Below are 23,417 nucleotides of genomic sequence, written 5' to 3' on the forward strand. Positions count from 1 at the left end.
TTTATGGGGAGCTTCTCCCAAGCATGAGGGGCAGCATGGGACAAAGCAAACTGCTTGTTTGGAAACAGAGGCTGGCATCACAGGCTGATCAGAGGGGGGAGTCAGCACTTCCATGGTGAATGAGATGGGATAAGTAAGACGGGAATAGGCAGTGAAGGTAAATTTTATGTTTGATATTATAGAGGAAGGAGAGCCAGTGGAGGGATGCAAACAAATGGGTTATACAGTCAAAGTGATGGGCTAGGAAAGCGATCTTTGCAGCAGCATTTGGAATGGTTCTGAGCAGAACACCACTGCATTTGTCAAGACCAAAGAGAGGGATGTTGCAATAACAGATTTGAGAAAGCCTGAATGAGAGTTTTAGCTGTGTGACTGGATAGGAATGGCCATATCTTAGAAAAACTATGCAGAAAGAAATTGCAGGAGTTGGACATAGCCTGGATGTGATAATCTAGAGACAGGTTCAAATAGATGACGACGATCAGGTTATTAGCCTGAGAGACAGGTGGGATGGTGGTGTTGTCCAGTGATCAAGTAAGAGGTAGTGGGAAGGTCTTGGGGGCGAGGGTTAGAAGATTTAACAGCTCTGGTTTAGTCATATTGAGCTTGAGGGGATGCCTGGAAATCAGCATCCCTGTTAGAGGGATAGGCCAAGATTTTATTTTTGATAAGAGACCAGTCCAGAATAGAGGTAAATCTGAAGTTGTTGGCATAGAAATAGTATTGAATTTGTGTTTGCAGATGATATTACAGAGAGAGGTTAGAGGGAGAAAAGAGGACTAAGGGCAGAGCCACATGGAACCCCCACAGAAAGATGTGGGGCCAGGGCCAGCAGATGAGGAGGATCCTTCAACGGACAGGCTGAAAGAGCATTTAGAGCAGTGGTCCCCGAACTTTTCAAAGTCATGCCCCTCCACTTACCTTTGTGCGCATGCGCAGACACACACACACCCCGGGGCTGGGAGCAAGGCCATGGCTCGGGGGTGGAGGGAGGAGGATGCAGACAGGGGTAAGGGGGCCGAGGCTGGGTCTGGGTCCAGAAACGAAGCCGCAGCCTGGGGCTGAGACTGGGGGTAAGGGCAGGTGTAGAGCTGCAGCCAGGGTGTGGTCGGGGGCCGAGGCTGGGGGTGGGGCCAGGGGCAGGGTGGTGCTCTCTCCGCATCCCCCATGGGGCTGGCCTGGGCCCCACCATGCCCCCCCCGAATGTTCCTCTGCACCCCCTAGGTGATACACCCCACAGTTTGGGGACCTCTGAATTAGAGACACAGAGGAACCAGCACAGGGCAGAGTTATGGAAGCCAAGGGAGGACAAGATCTTAAGATAAGAATGGTCAACAGTATCTAAGGCAGCTGACAGGTCAAGGAGGACGAGGATGAAGTGCTGGCTAGGAAATGGTCATTAGTGTCTTTGGTGAGTGGTTTCAGCGGAGTGCAAGCAACAGACACTGGATTGGAGAGAATCAAGGATGAAACTGGAGGAAAAATGGCAGAAAAAGATTGTAAAGAGCACATTCAATGAGCTTAGAAATGAAAGAGAGAATGGGTGGTAGTTGGAGAGGCAAGTGGGGTTGAGTGTGGGATATTTTTAAGATGGAAGAGACTACAGCATCCTTGTGTTCTGACAGGAAAGAGCCAGAGGAGAGTGTGAGATTAAGGGGTTAGGGAGGATATGAGAGTAAGTGCGAGAAAGTTGGGGTTTACTGGGGCAAGTGGAGATGCTAAGAGGAGGGAAGACAAGCTGAGGGGAGGGGGAAGGTCATGTTGTATTTTGTCAATTCAGACCATATATTAGAGATATAAACATTCTAGTACAGACAAAAATAAATACAGACTCATCAAAATTAGGACGTGGGGAAAAAGTCCACCCTAGCTGCAAACACCATCCCTTTGCACGTAGATCCCAGTCCAGACTGCACACTTCCTCCTTGAAAGCCTCAAAAAGTTTTTTTGCAGCATGCCCTGAAGATCATCAGATTTGGGTGATTTTTGACCCAAGGTCAAGGCTGGAATAAATTCTGAAGTTCAAGGCCCTTCACAGACAATGTCCTTCCAGCAGCTCCCTCCTCTTTTAAACAGAGGGGGCTTCAGCTCAACCACTTCTAATCAAAACTGCACCATTGGTATCACCTAGCGAGAAAGATGGTCTCAAGTAGGCAGCTCCAACCCATTTAAAAACTGACCGGTCAATACCAAGACCTTAAGTTCCACCTGGCAATTAACAGGCAGCCAATACAGAGCACCAATTTCATGTGTTCAAGTGAGAAACTCCAATTAACAAGTAAGCCACCACATTCAGCATTACTTTTAAGTTGATTTAAGGTATTGTACCATCTAGATTACATTGCTATACTGTAACCTCAAAGTGACACAGTGACATGGTGAATAAGGTCTGCACCCAAAAGAGTTAGAACTTCTTGGCTAGATGAAGACAGCCAGCCATCCTGTCCAAGAAGCTAGTGAATCAACAATACACTTAAAAACAAATGGCAAGCACAACCTCTGAATTAAAGAGGCAACATAATCCTCGCCATTTCATCAGGCTGCTTTTCCCATCCTACAATCTTTACATTCTTATCCCAATTAAGCTAGAGCCATCTATCTTAGTCACTAACGGCCCCCATTAGTGTAATACAATTTTTAACGTGTTTATCTTCACAAAATCCTGTGCACTATTACCCCACTTTACAGATGGGGAACTGAGGCACAAAGAGACTAAATGACTCTTGCTCAAGGTCACACAGAAAGTGTGTGATGGAGCAGGTAACTGAACACCTCTGGTACCTCAGTTATTGATGCAGGCCTAAACTCGAGCAGAGAAAACGGAATCTGAAGAATGACACTGGCATGTTATGATTTAGTGTATGCAAGTATTTGAAAAAAGTATTTAAAAGCTTTATATTATCAACATTATAAACAGAGCAAAAGTAAAAAACACAAGATGCAAATAAGTTCCAAAATCTTATTTTATTAACTTGAAGCAATTGCCACTTTGAACATTTGCTGCTATAACTATGAGTTACAGTTGATGACTTAATACACTGTAGAAGATTAAGTTATATCTCCTGCATTCTCACAGAATGATCAGCCTTCTGGATCAATATATTCAAAGGTTCTTCAGAGGTTTACGGCCACTTACCCTATATATGGACGGAAAAACATTATTAAAAGATGTGACAATTCAAAATCAAAATTCATTAACAAATTTATTTTAAAATGGTTTTCAATTATGTCAACCTATATGTATTCACCTAAGCAACATACATAACAAATATAAGTAGTAAAGAGATTTTTTAATATACATCCCACTGCATTTAATTCTCATCAGGGGGCCCAGATTCAAAAGCACTTTTAGTTTGTTTTTTGCTGATTTTCAGTCACCATGAGACACAGATCATGGGTTAAATGCTTGGGTTCAGCCGAGTTTCACGTCGCACAGGGCCTGAGGTGTGGAGGCAGCAAATATAGCTGTATACCACCCTCATCCAAAAGCCAACTGCAAATGGCAGCTTCAGGGATTCTTCTATTTTGTACCAGTTTGCCACAGCTGGGAATCAGCAGAGTTCAGCACCACTCCAGTCACACATCCAACTCTCCTCTACACTAAAGGCTGAGAGGGAGAGGCGTGGCAAATAGGTAACTATGTCTCTATACCACTCAGGAATCTTCCATGCTGGGGGAACCATTTAGCTGGATGCTCAAGCCAGAATTACAACTCCTTTGTTCTGCCAGAAAAGCACAAAGGGAGCTGGAGGAGGGCCAAGGACCAGGATCCACTTGTTTTTCAACAATTTCTCATAACCCACCTCCCTAGTTACAATGTTTGCTCTGTTGGCTAAAGGTAAGTAAGAGATAGTATTAGCATATATAATGCATGTGCTACAATAAAATATGGGAACAAAATTTTGTATCCTCTTCTAGTAAAATCTTAAAAACGTCAGTGATGCTAAAATATATATATTTTACCGTCAAATTTGGTTGACTCCTTCCTAAAGGAAAAAGTATCATACCCAATATTTCTCTTACAAGAAGAAAGCAAACAGATACAGTATTGTGTATCTTCCTACATTTGATCACAACAAAATCACATCGACCAGAAATGAAACAAGCACATCTTACATATAAATACCATCACAACAGAACTATTCTTAAAATTACCAATAGTGCTAATGAATGCTGTAAACAGAAAGATTAGACAGACATAAAAAATATTTTCATATCTTTTATAGGACAGAAACCTTTGTTCATGTCTTCTGGTGGTCATCATCTTCTTTTGAGCGGCACCTACAACACAAAGAACAAGTAAACGAGCAACTTTATTCTTCTTTAGAATAGTTTTTAAAAGTTCTGTAGGTATAAGGTGCATTGTTTCTATTGGAGTTGACAACTCATTTCATTATTCTTAAATAGGGATACAAAATAATAGTCAAAATCAACAGAAACAATAGGATTTCACTACATCTGTGTAAAATTGCCACCAGAAGTGCTGGATATGTTATAGGCGTCACCAGAACAGTGCAAATTTCTTTGTGTGGAATTAACTAAGTATCTAGTTCTTCATTTCAGTAAGAGTGAAATCTGCATTCTATTTCCTGTATGAACAAGAAACTTAATACGTTGAAGTAGGAACAGATTTACTTTTCATTAAAAATGAAAATAAAAACTGAGAAAAGACAGGTTGAAGGTTCAAAATAGGCATGTAACATCACCCATCACCTGCCTGCTTTGTAGTTCATTACATCTCCTTGGTGGGGAACACCCCACCAGCAGAATGACTGCTTAGTCTCATTTTCCATCCTTGATTGCACTAAGTGTGCATGTTTGTGCCTAGATGGATAAAGAAGTCCTATTTACAATTTGAAACGGGTATTACAAAAAAAACCCTAAATCCCTGTTTTTTCTATACCTTTTATGCAAATAATAAATGGAAATAAAAAGATGCATTTTTTATTGTCTCAAATTATATTTAAAACATCAGTATGGACTGGAAAAGTTTGATTCTGGATTCTTCATGTTGCATAACTAACTCAAATGTTTCAAACTATTTTTAACTGGTTGCTAAATGTTTATCTACACATGCTGTCAGAAATAACCTTGTTAGGAAGGTGAAGTTGGTGTCTCATCAAATCAGACCCATGGAGTAGGCGTAGAGTGGCCTGTGCCTCGCTTTCCTTTCTCTCTTTCAGCACCATCAAAAGGAAAAGTGAGAAAAATAGCACAAACATTAGTTAAAACCTGAATTCAATCATATATCCTACAGGAATAATTTCATAACAATGAAAGCAGATAGACAGTATCTGTAGGTTTTTGGTTTGTTTTCTTTCTTTTACAATGATGATAATTAGAGATCTAATTAATGTAGTCTAATATCGCCTTCCAAAGATCATAACTTTTAATAATCCCTTTAATTAAAGGATTTACAGAAAAATGAAGGGTTTCTTCTTACGTATTACCTGATTTACCAGCACTGAAGACAAAATCTTTTAAAAATGGCTACAAATGCCTTGTTCACAAAAGACTTTATTATCTAATGATGCATACTGAAAACATACAGAAATCTGCATGGTCCACTTTACATGCAGCAGAACAATCTTCACTTTACAATAAGTGAGTGTCAACTGTTTTATGCAAGAGACAACACTGTCACATTTCTTAAAGAAAAGCTTCATTTACAAAAGAAATAAAAGGTAAAGAAGCAATTACCGCTTTTAAAAAGCAGCTGCTTTGTTCAAGAGTGGAAGGTTTATGCCTGTATTGAAAGACAACATGATCACAAATAATGAAAACAATGAACAAATGAAACACTTTTAGCATAAAGCAGTACACTTTCAAAATGACATACAAATAGTTAAAAATTTCATTATGTTGTCTATCTATCCTTTAGATATAAGGTCTTTCAGAATCAGATCCCAACATATGTAATTAGTAAATGAAAACTCTTCTGTAAGTATTGGTTCTATGTCATAGTGAACTATATTTAACAAAATGTATACAAAGTCTATAGCAAGTTGATTAAAAAAATTAAAGTAATAAGAACAGTACACTGAAGGCGCTCTATCCATCAAGTGCGCATTCTCCAAATTTTAAATGTGATGAACAGAACAGAAGTCGTAACTATGCCACAGTTGCAATGCCAGAAAATAAAACATCATTTATCAAACATGCAGGGAATTCTGCCATAAAGCTATTGTCTCTCATTTGTCAGTTGTTCCAGTAAAATAACATCTTAAACACCGGTGATGTTGATGGTTTAGCTTACCTTCAGTGTACTGAAAGTTGTACACAACCTGCTTTAAAAGAGGAGACCATCCCTGCAGGCAGGCTCAAGAAGGAACAGACCCCCTTCGGCACTGACTACACCAAGGGCATGCTGCTGTGGCCTGCACACACACACCTAGGAAAACGTGAATATAAACAGCATTTATGCTGGCCATTTTTTAAAGACAAAAATGAAGCCAAGTCTGCTAAAAACAAATCAACCACCCAGTATTACTGTTCTTTTATAACAAGCTTTTTTTTTTTTTTTTTTATAATATATGAACTGCAACCATATACATTAGCATTGTACTTGTGTGCAGTCTTGGCAATTAAAACAGTTCTACAGTGAAAATTTTCACATAAGACACAAACAGAATTACTCTAACATTTCTAAAAGAAATATCAGCCTTGGTGTTAATTCAAATATATCATTCTTCCTTAACTTTGCAGGGGAAATATTTATGTTTATATACATTAATAAACTGCTGTGAAATTTCTTCAGTCTTTGTATCTTAACTACTCAAACCCTTTGGACTTCTTCATCTGAATTAAATTTTTTCCTGGATGAAGGCGTGTTGCAGAGCCTGGTTGATGCTAATCCGTTTGGCTGGGTCTAACATTAGGATCTGGTCCAACAAGTCCTTTAGCTGATGTACTTTTTTCCGCTGGTCTTCAGGGAGTCGTTGGCACCCAATTAAGTCTGCTAACAGGTCCTTGGTTGGATTAATGGTGCTCATGACAGTAACTTTTTCCTAATATAAAAAGTGCAACCAACATTTACTTCTACATAAATTAGCACAGTTAATAAAACCACTATGAGCACAGTAACAAGCACATATTCCAGTTAAAGAACTCACTCTCTCTCTGATGTTATTCCTCCTAAATTTACTGCTGTCCAACACAAATTTAGTGTTGTAACTCTCATTACTGTAAATGTTACTTAAAGAAATACTGAAAATTGAACGTAAGACTAGTAAATGTGCTTTATGCCAAATGCATTCATTTTCTTGCACATCTCATTTAAGATCCGCTTCTCTTCATTTGAGACTCAGTGGATTAGTATATTGAGAATTCTAAGTGAGAAAGCATGTTCTATATTTGCCAATTTGACGCATTCTTAGGGTGCACTCTAACGTTCAGTGGTACACACTATAATTCCTAAGGGCATATTTACCCTACAAAATTATGTTGGCCTAAATTACGTCGGTATACAGCCATCACAGTCATTGAATTGCTTTTGTAGTCCACACTATGCTCCTTGTGTTGGTGGTGCATGTCCTCATCAGAAGCGCTTGTACTGACTGTACTGTCAGTATGGGATGGCTTCTGAAAGCCAGTAACAGTCGATGTAAGCAACACAATATTTATACTGACGCTGCATCACCCTAACTACATCGATACTGATTCTATGTCTCTTGTAGAGGTGGTTTTTAAGTTGGGATAGTGGGGCAGTTATGTTGAGGAAGCGAAATTTTAGCATAGACACGTACATAGTTAAATTGACGTAAGCTGCCTTGCGTCGACCTAACTCTGTAGTGTAGACCAGGCTTAAGGCAGTATTCTATAACAAACATTTCACATAAAAGTTGCACATTTTCTAATTTTAATAAAACAAAGGAAGGCAGCAGCATTAAGATTTATTCATAATTTCAAGTTAAGTTTATTGCAAGTTAAATTATATGAAGGAGTGCACTCAGTTTATGATTGAGAATAACCAGATTTTTTAAAAAAATTAAAATACAAAGCCTGAGGGAAATTCCCTGTTGCTAGAACATAATTTAACCTATCACAATAAACTCTCTGCATTCTACAGGGGAAAAAAATATTTTAAACAGCCTTCACAATGTATCTTGGTACTAATTAGGACATTAATTAATAGGGCATTAATTATTGAATTTCATAAACATTATTATAGTTAAAAAACTTTTTAAAAAATTATAGTTCAGTTAGTCCATTTAAAACTTACCCTTTCTGTTACTTTGTCTACTTCTATATACATGAAGTTGAGATTTTGATCGAAGTGTTGATCTTTGAATACACCTTTTCGGATCATCTGAAAATAAAACAGAGGCAAGAGTTTTGTACAGTTCTTTGTCTTGAAAACTTCAGACTCATCATAACTGAAGATTACATCTACTGACTTACAGTAATATGAATTATTTAACACTTTTAACACTCGTTCAGAGAACAGCGAGAAATGACTAGAACATAAGAACAGCCATACTGAATCTGACCGATGGTCTATCCAGCCCAGTATCCTGTCTTCTGACAGTGGCCAATCTCAGGTGTTTCAGAGGGTATGAACAGAACAGGTAATCATCAAGTGGATCCATCCCCTGTCGCCCATTCCCAGCTTCTGGCAAGACTAAACTGAATAAAACGTCACTCAAACCAGTTGGATAACACACACAGTTATTCTCCGTTTACTTACGTGTTTTATTTTTTCAGGTCGGTGTATAAAAGAGGTTTCTGTTTTCACTTAACACATATAGTCTAAGAAAAAGAAGTCATGTACTTTCACGTCATAAGATTTATAATCAATACAAATTCTACAGTCAAAAGGTTGTTATATGCTGGCTTTTAAGACATCAAACCAAATTCAGTGTTTACTATGATGCCCATTACTGCAATTTCATATGAGATTTTAAACAGTTTACACATTTCTTACCTTGTTTGGCATCTTTCCTTTGAGGTCCATGGCAAGTTTCAACATATGGTTATTGGTTTTGCCAGGAAACAGTATTTTTCCTGTATAAAGTTCATATAACGTGCAGCCTACTGACCACATATCTATACCATAATCATAGATTTTTCCTATAACTGAAACAGAAGAGTTTTCTGATTATATCAGTTAATATCACAAAAGCAGGCATAAACATAAAATCCCGCAAGAGCAAAAAGATCCTGTAAACCCTGATTGAGGAACTACCTTAAAACTCATATTCCTAAGAAGAATAAAGTACCAAAGGAAGAGAAAGAAAGTCTTTCCATTTTCCCATGACAGTGGGCTTTAACTGTATCTTGCCCTGGCCACCACAAAATAAAAAAAACAGTGGAAACTGTCAACCAAAATTACCCCTCCCCCCTGGAAAGGTCATGTGAGCTTCTGCTCACCAAAGTCCGTCTGTTCTGCCTCTGCAACATCTCAAATCCCTGCCCGACTAGGACCAAACAATGAGCATCTCAAGCTCTCTTTCACCAGATGCTAGTGTGTTCTGCTACTGATAGATCGCGGGACTGGCTACATTAAGATTATTGTTTTAACTTCGGTTTTAGTTTTTAGATTATCTATGAAGCATCAATGTTCCAAATACATATGGCCATGTATGATAATTACCAGTCAAGTATTTACGTAATTTAAATACCGAGAGAAATACGTCAGATAAACTTACTAATTTCAGGAGCTCGATAAAATCTACTGACAAGATATGGTGTGATGTCATTATCTGCAACATGTGAAGCTGATCCAAAATCACAAAGCTTTAATATGGTTTTAGATTCATTCACCTGCAAATTAAATAAAAGCTTTACTGGCACAGTGACAGTACACAGATTGTCACTGATGCTGTGATAGTACATAAACTGTCACACACCAGTAACAAGACAATCTCAAATCATCCAATAATCCCCTTAACTAACTTTAACATTTGTTCCTCGTATTCTAATGAAACTGTAATTCCTTCTTAAACTGGAAATGACAATGAATGGCACTACATCATAAAAACTACTGAATTTAAAATTCATTTTTACTGATCAATATGACTAATTTTACAGTTGTTTATCTATAAACTGAGAGACTATTAAATAACATTTCCAAATTTATATTTTCTCTCTACTTATATCAAATGCATGCGCTATTAGCCCACCAAAAATAATCAGTTAACATGATTGACAAAAAAAAATTAAAACCATGGACAAATATGTCCAAGAACTGTGTGTTCAATTTTTTTTAAAAAAAGATTTCTTCTAGGTACACAGTAAGAATGACACCTGGTGAGAAAGGCTGGAATCTGCTCCCCAGGCTGCCAATCGTGAGCCCGAACAATGTGCAAGATTAATAAGTGAAGATTATTTACATTCAAATGTGTCTTTCCCCTTCAAAAGAAACATACACAAATTCTGAGCTGGCACAAACTCAGAGTGCGCCTCCCCCAAATACAGAACCAATACACATTTCAAATAGTAGTAGAGTCCTAGTCACTCTTCCCCGTCATCAGAGAAATGGCTCTTCCTTGCCATATTTGGCTTGATCAAAAGTTGGTCATATAAAAGGTCCTGAGGATCCCCTAAATCTTCACCAATCTACTTCTCTAGAGCAGAGTTTCTCAAACTGGGGGTCTTGACCCAAAAGGAGGTTGCAAGGCTATTGGGATAATTTTTTCCCTTGCCTCACAGCTAGGCAGCCGAAGAGCAGTGGCTGCTGGCTGGCCGCCCAGCTCTGAAGGCAGTGCTGCTGCCAGCAGCAGTGCAGAAGTAAGTGGGGGAACGATATGGTTACTTAGCTCTGTAGGGATCTGCACTGATGCAGTGAAAGTTATGTCCAGTACCAAGGGTGGGGTGGGGAAGGTCATCACAGCCTGAAATATTTTCAAAGCAGGGCCCAGCAAAAAAGAAGTTTGAGAATCCCTGCTCCAGAGAATTAGGGTAGCAGCCTGCGCAGAACTAGACAACATTCCCTGTCTGAAGATCAGTCCAGAATGTGCTCATGTAATGAAGGCACACAATTTTCCACTCAGAGCGCAAGAGAGTCACTTCTGCAATGTAGCCAAGTTCCAATGATCCCAAGAACAGAGCAAACAAAAGTCACTTCCATACCTGGATAGCATGAACTGCAGCACTCAGCTCTGTTGCCAATCCAGAGAGCTGGCTAAAATTCTCACTCTCTAAATCTGGTATTCATACATCAACTTACTGTGTCAGTAATAACAATGCACATCGGAATTAGTAGTCATTAGCTAATTAATATTACATAGTTCATGTCATTTTTTGGGTAAATATTCTTATAGCTGGAAACATACAGCCTCTATTAGATTACCACACCACCAATAAGACTTAAATACCTCATATTAAATGAAATGAATCAACTATAAGGACTAGCCAAAAAAAATATTCTACAAAGTTTTAGACTGTTTGGAATAGAATTCATGCCTCCAATACAAAGTTAGAACATTTGTTGAAGTCACAGTTAGAACATTTGTTGAAGTCATTTACGAACATAAGTATTCATTTTGTATGTACTGTAATAAAATTTAGAATCTTTAATATGAAAAAATATTCCAGTAGGACATATATATTCAAGCAGTCAAAAAACATGTTATTTTATTATTTGTTATATTATTCAGCTTTCACAAGTTGAACAGGCATTTGCTAAGATTAAAGCAATGCACTTCACTACTTTTCACACAAGTTTAAGCACGAGACCGCACTGCACTCCAGAGATTAACTTTACAGTCACTCGCCTCTGGAATTTTTTGATAGCAGGATTTTCTCTCAGAAAAAAGGGGTAAAGTTGCATGTGCATGTAGTTTTTTGTTTCTGTTTGTAGAATGAATGGAAAAGTGAAAACTAACTTTTATACACTGAAAAAAGCAAAATTCTAAATTGAGCCAGAACTTCTAGTATGACTAATACAAAAAACACCAAAGGGAAAAAGCATACAAGAATTTTTGAAGTTCTATTCAGAAATATTTGCGAATGCTGGAGATGACCCTGAATAAACTGAAGATATCATCATAAAGGTGAGAACTTTATTTTTCTATTAGAACACATTGTCCTGTATGCGAGCATGAGCTTTCGTGAGCTACAGCTCACTTCATCAGATACGAGCTGTAGCTCACGAAAGCTCATGCTCAAATAAATTGGTTAGTCTCTAAGGTGCCACAAGGACTCCTTTTCTTTTTGCGAATACAGACTAACACGGCTGTTACTCTGAAAATTGTCCTGTATGTGTGTGTAAATGGTTGGATGCCATAGAGAATTCCTTTATCAAAATGAGGATCGCACTGATGGCTTGGATCGCTATAATTTCTAGGGGTTGCTGACAACTCATAAAAGGACACTATTTTTTTTTTTTTAAATGATACTTGGATGGGAAATGAGGCCTTAAGATCTTTCACAGTTTGATTTCCTTTTTTGAAAGGGTGCACTTAAGGCTTCTTGGGCAGACAAACTGAAAGACAGAATGCTTATTTTAGGATTCCTTATGTAAAGCCTTTGTTTTTCACAAAGAAGTCTAAAGATTAGCTTTAAAATATTTGAACAGTTGTATTCTTACTCATGTGGGCAATTTTTAAAACTCAATATTTTAACTATGTTATAGGTGGAAACCTCTTTCAGTCATTGAGTAAATAGGAAATTTTAGAAATAGAGAAAGTCTTAAGTTCTTGCCTGCTCACTTTTTTCAGACATCTATTTGGTTAAAATGATTATACTACATTGTTAAATTTATTACAGATTATTTCAACCATGCTAATAAGAGATATAATCATTTTGGGGGAAAAAAAATCTACTCTCATTTTGTGGCTGGACAGACCACAGATTAGTTAAGCCAAGCTCAAACTTTGTAGGGAACATAGAAGAAAGTCCTGATTGAACCTTAAAATGTATAATATAACCTGTCAATCTAAGCACTTAAATTGGTTTCTGGATACTTGTGTGGAGAGCTAGAGTAGGAGTTTTTGGACTTATTCCATTTAACTTAATCCTCTTCATTATTTCAAGTCTTTATAATCCTTTATAATACTATTATAAGTCATGCTTCTAAGCACTGACATTATTTCTTAGTTGATGCTTTCAAGAGAACAGAGAGGGAAGCCATCCATCAGTTCAAATTAGTCAGACTTCTCACCTCAGATAACATTAAGGGAACAATTCAGATTTCCCTCAGGGGATTCTAACTCAATATATTTGATTTTTAAAAATGTATTTAAGAAAAGCTAAGTTATTTTAACACAGTTCAGCCAGAGAGAGATGTATCATATCTATAATATAGTCGGGTTAGAAAAGATTAATCTCTTTGAACAGTCAAATTAAACAAGATAATTAGGCAAACTGGATTTTCCATTCATGCAAGCTCAGAATTGGGAGGGAAGAATCAAGTTAACCCTAGCTGTGCCTTAGGGCTTGTCTACAGTTATAGCGCTGCTCTAGCACTTAGTGAAGACGCTACCTATGCTGACAGGAGAGAGCTTGCGCTGTCTACACTGGGGACTAGGTTGGTATAACTACATCACTCAGAGGTGTGGATTTTCCACACCTCTGAATGACATGGTAATATCAACAAAAGTTTGTAGTGTAGACCAGTGGTTTTCAACTTGTGGTCAATGGACCTTTGGGGGTCCACAGAATACATCTAAGTATCAGGGGGTAGCCGTGTTAGTTTGTATCCACAAAAACAACAGGGAGACTGGTGGCACCTTAAAGACTAACAGATTTATTTGGGCATAAGCTTTCTTTGGTAAAAAAACCCACTTCTTCAGGGTGCATCTGAGAAGTGGGTTTTTACCTATGAAAGCTTATGCCCAAATAAATCTGTTAGTCTTTAAGGTGCCACCAGACTCCCTATTGTTTCTGAGAATACGTCTAACAGATTTATTTGGGCATAAGCTTTCAGAGGTAAAAAACCTACTTCTCAGATGTACCCTGAAGAAGTGGGTTTTTTACCCAAGAAAGCTTATGCCCAAATAAATCTGTTAGTCTTTAAGGTGCCACAAGACCCCCTGCTGTTTTTGAGAATACGTCTAAGTTCACAAAGGGGTCTGGCACCTCCATTAGAAATTTTTTAGGGGTCCGCAAATGAAAAGAGGTTGAAAACCACTTCTGCAGACCAAGCCTAAGTTAACTTGACCATTAAAAACAGCTTTTTAACACGTGTTTTTACAGAAGCAGAGCCAAATTTGTTATTGGAGGCTTCAAAGAAGTTATACTACATATAAATTTGGCCCTCTCTCTAGCTTTTTTTTTTTTTTAAACGGCCAGGGTATAAATTTAAGACCCTGTATTGCCCTCAAGTCAGTTATTTGCATAAAACTCAAGGGTAGAATATGGTTTTTACTTATTAAACTTTCAGGTATTCTCTATTATTTGTTCAGTATCTTATTGTTCTACTCAGCATCCCTCCATGAAAAAATAAGCTCACATTTAAAACTACTTATTTCTGCCCTTTGTTGCTTTCTTAATTTTGTTTCTCTACCTTCCCATTCTTTTATTCTCCTTCTGTCTATCCCCTGCATTTCTTTCCCCACAGCAATTCCAAATTCCTACTTTTAGAGTTTTGCGTCCACCCCCTCCCATCCACTAAAGTAATCAGCAGTTACATAGTTAATGTTATTATTTAAAATACCATGATTATGCTTTAGAGCAGCAGTTCTCAAACTGAGAGTCAGGACCCCAAAGTGGGTCGCGACCCCGTTTTAATGGGGTTGCCAGGGCTGCCGTTAGACTTGCTAGGGCCCAGGACTGAAGCCCAAGCCCAAAGTCTGAGCCCAAGAGCTTCAGCCCTGGGTGGTGGGGCTCAGGTTACAGACCCTGCTGCCTGGGGCTGAAGTCCTGGGGCTTCTGCTTTGGCCCCCGGACCCAATGCAGTGGGGCTCAGGTGAGCTCAGGCTTCGGTCCTCCCTCCTGAGGTCGTGTAGTAATTTTTGTTGTCAGAAGGGGGTCGCGGTGCAATGAAGTTTGAGAACCTCTGCTTTAGAGTTAACACCCCAATAGGATTAATGAAGGATAACAAGGAGTTAATGGATCCTAGATATTGTTTCAAATTGATGCACACTCAAAAGACAGTTAATTGCTTACACTAGGTTCATATTTAGGTTATTTTCACAACCAGGAAGACTAGAAACTTACATTTTTAAGTAAGTGAAAGCTCAGATTCTGTAGGATTTGAATCTGTCATATGGCCCACAAATACATCAAGTGAACCAAAAGCAACCTGTGTTCTGGTGTTTAACTCCCATGACGCTGTGCCTATCCTCTGCTGCAAGGGTACAGGGAAGAGAGTTTAAGGAGTCTTTCCCACTCCCCTCATACGAACAAAAGGAATCATCTCAATTTAGAGCCAGCTAGCATGTTTGGCTCTTGCAGCAGACATGTCTTTGCTAGCACACTCACAAAAAGGGAGCATTTTCTTCCATTATCTTTAAAGAAGTCAAAAATCTTTCTTCTCAGAAAGAATGCTTCCTTACTTTGCAATACTGAAGCCCTCTTTTTAAAGAAGTATGAGTGGAACATGAAGGGGGATCTGGGCAGTCGCTGTGCTGGTTTAAAGGCTAAAATCCCAGGTTACCAGGTTATGTTTAGTGTTAAAGTTTTTTAATTGGAAGCAGAGAATATTTGATTGAATTACAGTTATTTTCTTATTTACTATTTATACCATGATGATTATATTTTGTCCTAATACAAAATCAAAAGCTTTTTTTCCGAGTAAAAGGATGACAAAATTTGGACTTTAAAATTCAGATAACACCCTTTTCAAACAAAAATGTATTTTGCACAGGCTGTCTTATAGTGTTAAATATTACTTACCAAAATATTGTCTGGTTTAATATCAGCATGTAGGATGTTACATCTCTTAAGTAGTTTTAATGCCAGGAACAATTGCTGGCTGTAGGACCGTACAGCTTTAATGTGGAGACCGACATCCTTTCCATACTTTTTCAGTACCTCTCGTAAATTCATACTATTTATGTATATAAAAATTATAGGAAAAATATTAAACAAGGAATAGCATATTTATATTTTAATCATCAATTTTAATGTATATAAACTAATTCTCTTTTAGGCAGTAGGAAAAAAATCACTTAAACCAGACCAACTTGAAATAGATTCCTTGTCATCAGGCCATATACTGAAATAGTAGCCAATCAGAGCAAGAGATGCTATACAGTTACTGACATGACTGTGCTTTTCTAGCAGTTATGCAACGTCATTAGGATTCACTGAGGGTCTCATTTGTGTAAAAACTATGATAGTTTCTCAACAGCTGTATGGTCTTTTGTAAATTTTCTCAAGGGACAAAATAGAGCAGGAAAACATATTGACTGGGACTTGGGGGGAGAAATACAGAAGTTGAGGTGGCCATGTTGGTTGCTGGCACAGGCAAATAGATTGGCTAATATTTATCAAACTAGCAGATCAAAGGGACTTAACAGCCAAATACAGCAGAGAATTTGAGGACAAAAACATTTCTGCATGCTGATAACTTTTGGGTGCTCCATAAAACAACATCCTTTGGTCTCAGGTTATTAGTCTACTGTGACACGCTGTACCTCCAAGTAGCATCCTGCAACTTCCATATTCATCATTCATATATGGTTGTGATATTTAAAACAAAGCATGCATTGTAAGATATCATATGAAAGGTCACGATCCACTGAAACCCACTGTTCTGTCAGAATATGTATATCATTAGAGTGTATGAAGTTATGAGATTTTGCTGCATGGTTGTTATTGAAATATGTTGTAAGTTTGCAAGTTGTCCACTGCTAGTTCTCCAGTGACAACAAAGGAGGTGACCAACACCTGGACAGGCATTGAAAGACCATTAATGAGCAGGGGAGTTGTAATCAAGGGATTTACAATGCTGTAAGAGGGCTGAGCAAGCATCACACAATGGGAGATTGCTCAACTTGGTGACTCAGCAAAGCCCACAAGGACATGTCTGGGCCAGTGTTTTCCAGGCACATGACTGAGGATATAAAATAAGGGAGAGTGGCATCATGCTTTTACCCTTCTCCTCCCCAACCTACACGGGAAGCAACAAGAATGCTGGGAAGACAAAGACTTGAACTGAGGAGATTGGTCCCAGGCTTAAAGGGGAAGCCTGTACATTAAGATCTGTGGCCTACCTACAATATCCAGTGGGTGAGAAAAACTGCTTGATCCAAATAGTACCTAGTCTAACAAGGTTTAAGATTTAGACTACACACTTACCTTTTATTTTCTTTGGTAACTATCTCTGACCTTTTGTGCCCACCACTTATAATCACTTCAATTCTATCTTTCTGTAGATAAATCTGTTTTATATTTTACCTAAAACAGTGTGTTTTGGTTAAAGTGCTTGGGAAATCTCAGCTGAGTTTACAAAGGCTAGTTTGTGTCCTCTCCACATTGAGGGAGGGGCAGACTGGGCAATGCACTTATACTGGTTAGGCTTCTGACCAGGGCAAGATGATACAGTTCTGGGGTGCAAGGCTGGGGGATTGGGAGATTTTCTGGTGGCTTTCTCTGTGTGATTTGAGAGGGGCTCAGGGAGCATTCACACAACTTAGCTAGGTGTGGGGCTCCACATGCTGTTGTACTGAGTGATAACAGTGCCTGGAGGGGTTTGTTGCTTGTCATTAGCAAAGGAGTGTGAGAGACAGCCCAGAGTTGAGAGACAGCTAAAGAGTTAAGAGGGCACAGCAGTGCCCCAGTTCCAAGGTATACCCCAGGGATCCCGTCACAGCATACAATTATTACTTCATAAACCTCAATATTACTTTCCCCAGGATACATGGAAAATTACTTGATTGTACACATACAAAGCTTAGGATTCATAGTACTCTGAGAGTCTTGGTGTAGAAATGTAACCCCAAAAGAGTTGCATAGTACACATTTTTGAGTCCACTGTCATAAAATACAAAGTACAGAATCTAGTCTGTCACAAGAAACCTGAACATTTATACCATTTTGGAGGAAAAATTAAAGATTGAATCACTCTATTGATTGTTTTTCTCTGCATGTATCCTACATGGTTGTATACACACAACCTCAGACATACTTAGCAAATGATATGAATGCATGCTGAACCTCTGAAACCATCCCAGATGAAGAAGGAACTATGAATGTTAGGAAAGAAAAATATAGTGGTAAAAAGAATTGCCAATTGTCCGGACCAGATGTCACCCTGACATTGTCATTTTAAGTAGATTAAAATAGTGTGGTGGTACTCTGTATATTTGTGAAGCGGTTTTTGAACTGATTTCTTTAAGTAAGTTTACCGACATATTAAGAGCAGAATGTAAAAAGTCCAAATGTAAAGAAAATGTACAAGTTAAGAGTACAAAAGATTAAAATGCACTTAAATCTACTTTCATTTTTATACACAATTCAGTACATATTCATTTTACCTGAGTGGTTCAAATACCAGACAGAGGTGCTGTTTGTGATAAAAATGCCTGAACAATCGCAGACAATGAAATTTGTCATCTGGATCTGCATCATTGAGCTTCTTCAAAAATTCCAGTTCTTTGAGACCAGTTTTTTGCCTAAAAACAAAGAAATACATTTTGGGCCCAGAACTTATTGACATTCTATACATCACATCCAACATGAACATTATGTTGGCTGGCTCTCAAAAAGTTAGGAAGGCAGTAACAGTCTTATGGTTAACACATCCCTAAAAGTCAAAAGATCTGAGTTTTAGTCTCAACATCTATTGTCTTTGACAAATGACTGGACCTTTTTGTGTTTCATATGTCCATATAAAACCTCTCTTTGCCTTTTCCCATATGTAAAATGGAGGTAAGACTTCACCCTACCACCTAGGGTTGTGAGGTTTGACTCAATACTAGGTTTTGAGAGAGTTGCTGTTTAAAAAAAAAAATAAAAATCAATCCAATATCTATTTAACAAACTGTACTATACTTGTTAGCAAATCTTCTGCTGAATGGGTTGCACATGATACAGAGAGTTCACTTAATATTTAAATTCACATCCAGATTCACATTTAAATATAATCTGTGAGCTAATTAATGGAAAACAAAGTAACAAAATGAGAGACCGCTAGTTAAAATAGATAGGGGAGGTTTACACTGAAAATCCTCTTCATGGAGAAAGGAAAGAAAATTACAAAAGCAGTGAACTTTAACTATGCTGGATAATATTGTTTACTATGCTGGATAATATTGTTTACTGTAACATTTATACTACCCAACAAGGGACTCTAGCTCTCAAAAGAGCTGCAAATAATTTACTTTCCACGTAGGCAGAGTCTTACTCCTCTGATACCAAATATTTATTAAAATGTATAATTATGTAATCAATCGGATTTTGATTTCTATTGACTATGATAGACCTGAGATTATTTCACTTGAAACATCAAGTGGGAATAAAACCAAGTACTGAAAGATTTTCTAGAAATTTTTTCAATACATATAATTAATAAGATTATTATTAGCCCCACCTTTATGATTAGATTATTAGTGCTGTAAATCCCATTATTTTAATATTTAACAAAACATGACTTACATAAGTTCATTGTTCCTGATTATTTTGACTGCCACTTCTTGGTTTGCTCTTGCCATATCTCTGGCTCGCACTACATTACTGAAAACTCCCTGGCCAGTGTAACCATAAACATTGTAACGTTTATCTAGAACTTCACCTATGTTAACACCTAGAAAAGAAAATGAACAGGGAAATAAGATAAATTCTGAGCTACGTACACACACACAGAATAATTGAAAAAAATTTTTTCTGTATAGTTCTGAAAAAAACAAAAATACACAGTGCAGTCACTTAATTATTGTGTCAAGTCTACAGAGCTTTGTAGCTAGGTTTGTGGAAATTGTGGGGAAGTGAAACTGTGCTTCCTTTGGTCAGGAGTCTTTTCATAAACAATGTTAGAAGTTGCATGCCCATTTCACCCCATTACAAGAAAGGTTCTGTTGGTCTTTATTAACTGCTGCTGAGTTTAACATTGAGTAGTGAAGAAATGTGCTCACTGAAGCGCTTCCATTCTGAGTCCTGGGTGACAACTACAGCACGATGGGCATCAAGGTTCTTTTCATGCTGTTTTTCTTGGTTTCAGATCATGGCAAGCGTGCTGACGTAACCCTTCCTTCTGGAGGGAGGTCTCATGGCTGTAAATAACTTTGGATAGGTTTTAATTTTACTTTGACTGTTAGATTCTGTGACACACCTGTGAGCAGTTTGGCAGAGCAGTATAGTGCAGGAGAGTCTGTGACACACCCTGTGAGCAGTTTGGCAGAGCACTATAGTGCAGGAACATGCAGCTGCTTTGGGTGAGCCACACTTTAAGTGATGGCACTGTGGTATGCAATTTCAAAATAATTTTGCAGATCTTTTCAATAAGGTGCTTTTACATTTAGCAACCCTATTTTAGACAACAATATAAATTAAGTTGGCAAAAAATACTTACGATAATAGCCTTCTGCATCAGTCCAGTTATCCCTGAGATTGGGGTTTTCTTTGAAGTCTTTTCCAAAGCCAGCAGCCCTAAGACGAGCACTCTGAAATAAAGCAGAGAATTAGCTTTTTTATTATATTCAAAATACCTTTTTGTATATAACTGCGATTTTTCATAACACTTACTTATGAAAACTAGAAATCCATTCAGTTATCTATCATCTCATTCCTAACAAATATTCTTCTATTTCTACAGTTCAAATAATAAACTGACCTTTCAGGAAAGGAAGTATCAAACACACAATATCCCTTAAGCACCAATGTATGAGAATTATGAGAGAAAAATCAATAGAACTACTACTAAATATAGAGATACGTAAAGCTTTTGTTGCTACCATAATTTAGTAAATCATTAATGAACACTCCTAGTAACACACAAGATTTGTGGTCTCTCCCCCAGCTTCTCGGAAAGTTTTAATTGCAAAATACTACAGTGTCATATTATTTAGAGTTCGATATTTTTACCAAAAAATACAACAATATATTTATTAGTAAATTATCAATTATAAATAAAACTAAAATATAATTGTCAAAATTAGAAAAGGATATTCTGAGGTGGTGGTATGCTTGAATTTTTTGTGAAATTGCTTCTTACTTCATTCCTAATGGATATTACTATCAATACTGTGAATCAGCAAGAGACAACTACAAGCAATATATAACCATCAATATCAGTATGACAAATTTAAAAAGTACAGCGGACTTTCGCTAGAGCGCGTGTCGCTATAGTGCAGATTCGCATATAGCACAGTCACGCCGAAGGATCCCAAATTTAAATATTTAAATTGGGATCCATGGTAATGAGGCCCCTGCTATAACACGGTCCCCCCATTAACGAGGTACCGCGCATGGATCCCGAACCCCGCGTTCTAGCGAGGGTCCGGTGTATATACAAAACTAAAAAAGCACTTTCAATTAAGTGATAAGCATTTCCCTTCCAGAAACTGTCAACCATCTATAAGTTATTTTAAATGGAACAATATCAAGTACTTTCCTACATTTTATTTTTATTCTTTATTTCTATTGTTTACATCATGGTTGTAAAAGCTTGAAAATAAAAATATTTTCCCAACAATTTTAACTTTTTTCCATTTTAAAGGGTTTTCTTTTGTTGTTAATGGAGTGGCACTACAATGGCTTTTTGTTATCCCCTTGTTTGTGGTGACATCACTTATAATTAAAGAATGACATTTGGTATGAATCATTAATTCCATGATTTTTATGTTTTGTTTCCTTAAAAGAAAAATCCATCCTTAACACATTTTGGGATGTTTGCATGTAAATAAGCAGGTCACTGAATGTACATGCAAACATGATGCTTTCAAAGCCCCAAATATCCCATTAGATTGCATGTATGTATTGTAAATTATTTAGTGAAAATACTGCAGAAATGACAACACTAAGGACTAAACTGATGTTTGCTATATGGGAGGCTGTGACAGAGTGCTGGGAGGATAAGTTAAGCAGTAATTAGCTGCCACACCTCCCAAAAGGAGGAGTGGAACATTTAATTATTTGATCAGACTTGAGGAGTGGGGAAGGCTCCAGAGCTAAGACACTAATTATCCCACTAGCTGAGAGGACAGTTAAAAAGCACTGGAAAAAAGAAATGAAAGAGGAGGAAGCTAGCAGAGCCCAGAGGACATAAGATCAGTGTGGTCAGATATTTCTCTCTCCCTTCCCCTGGAGAAAGGGCTAAGGACTGGAGAAAACTGTAGACAGAGTTGATACACAGGATCATGCTGGTGGTTTTGTGGAGATAATATAAATAAAACTCACAGTGGTGCTAACAAACAGAAAGCATCGAACACTGTGTGAGATCTCAGGTTAGAAGAGGAGCCTGCTCTATTACAGAGGCACACATCCACCCTTTCAAACACTAAACCACCAAGGTAGTCCAAGACAACAACATACATGAAAGGAGGTAGGATGCTAAGTGCCACCGAAACTATGTCATGAAGATTGAGAGAAAATAAAAATATCCTGAACCTATTAGGAGAACCAAGTAATTGTAGATTAACTAAATCCTATAGCATTTTTCCAAAGGCAATGTTGTAACTACAAAACCCGTCTGTGACTAACAATCCTGTCACCCTTTTTCTGAGGTGACACTTACCATAATGCCCACCTCACTACATTTCCCAATTATGATGACAAACTTACAGTCCTATTTATGACATTTTTGCACAAATTCTGGGAGTAGCTTTTTTGTTTTTTCTTATATTACTTTGTGCTTCCTCTGCAAAGACAATGCACAAAAGCCGTTGCAGGTCCTGCATAAACAATAGGCAAAATCCCCCAGTATTTCTCCAGGGAAAACTCCCATTGACTTCAGTGAGAGCTTTCCTGGATGGTACTTGTAAGAATTTCCAGATCAGGCTCAATGGACTTTAATAAAAGTTTTCAAAAGATATTATCCACCTGATTTTACAAATTTTAGTGAGCCAAAATTCAGGCATAAACGACTTGACAGTGTCCCTTTAATAACACAGCAGCGAGCAAATAACGTGCATAAATTATTTCTCTAAAATTACCTACATCAAAGTATGCAGCAAACATATCATCCGATTCTGTGAACATGTCAGGAGCTAATAACTTCTTCTGAGCTGAGCCTTAAAAGGAAATTTACATTACTCAACTTGAAAAGGAAAAAATAAACTAAAAGCACAGATTACCAACAAACAGAGGTATTCTGGTGTGTTAGCAGTTATCTTCTCTATATTGAGAATCTACATTATACAGCATTAAACTTATTTACTAGTTATATAAGACTACAACCAGGCACTTCTTTTACCATTTCTCCTACATTATGTTGGTTTATGGTATATTCTTTTACATAATTAACCTGTTTAAAAATGCAACACAGAGCTTAAAATCTTTCATTTGCTTTAAAAAAAAAGCAAATATCTCAATTGAAGACTTAACTGAAATGGCTTTCTAACAATTCACATAACAGGGAAAAATTCTGTATTCTA

At 37.7% G+C, this 23,417-nt stretch overlaps 1 protein-coding gene across 8 annotated transcripts in view; it reads right to left on the reverse strand.

Moving 5' to 3' along the window:
- Positions 1–2,945: 2,945 nt before the first annotated feature.
- PRP4K (pre-mRNA processing factor kinase PRP4K) overlaps positions 2,946–23,417 on the reverse strand; it is a 49,310-nt gene continuing 28,838 nt past the window's right edge. Inside the window, exons 7-19 of one of the 8 annotated variants that reach the window (XR_013345214.1) lie at positions 22,981–23,054; positions 20,396–20,486; positions 19,483–19,630; positions 18,363–18,500; positions 15,778–15,931; positions 9,648–9,762; positions 8,924–9,075; positions 8,222–8,308; positions 6,257–7,007; positions 5,701–5,746; positions 5,091–5,176; positions 4,718–4,824; positions 2,946–4,281 (exon numbers count right to left, since the gene is read on the reverse strand). Coding sequence is in view for 1 of the 8 variants with exons in the window: in XM_077810696.1 (XP_077666822.1) it covers positions 6,804–7,007; positions 8,222–8,308; positions 8,924–9,075; positions 9,648–9,762; positions 15,778–15,931; positions 18,363–18,500; positions 19,483–19,630; positions 20,396–20,486; positions 22,981–23,054 (1,163 nt within the window). In the remaining 7 variants the exon portion in view is untranslated. Of the gene's footprint in view, positions 7,008–8,221; positions 8,309–8,923; positions 9,076–9,647; positions 9,763–15,777; positions 15,932–18,362; positions 18,501–19,482; positions 19,631–20,395; positions 20,487–22,980; positions 23,055–23,417 lie in introns of all 8 variants that reach the window. The other 7 variants (XR_013345215.1, XR_013345211.1, XR_013345216.1 and 4 more) reach the window with 7 other exon arrangements.

Source organism: Eretmochelys imbricata, chromosome 2, assembly GCF_965152235.1.
Source record: "Eretmochelys imbricata isolate rEreImb1 chromosome 2, rEreImb1.hap1, whole genome shotgun sequence".
Taxonomy (NCBI): domain Eukaryota; kingdom Metazoa; phylum Chordata; order Testudines; family Cheloniidae; genus Eretmochelys; species Eretmochelys imbricata.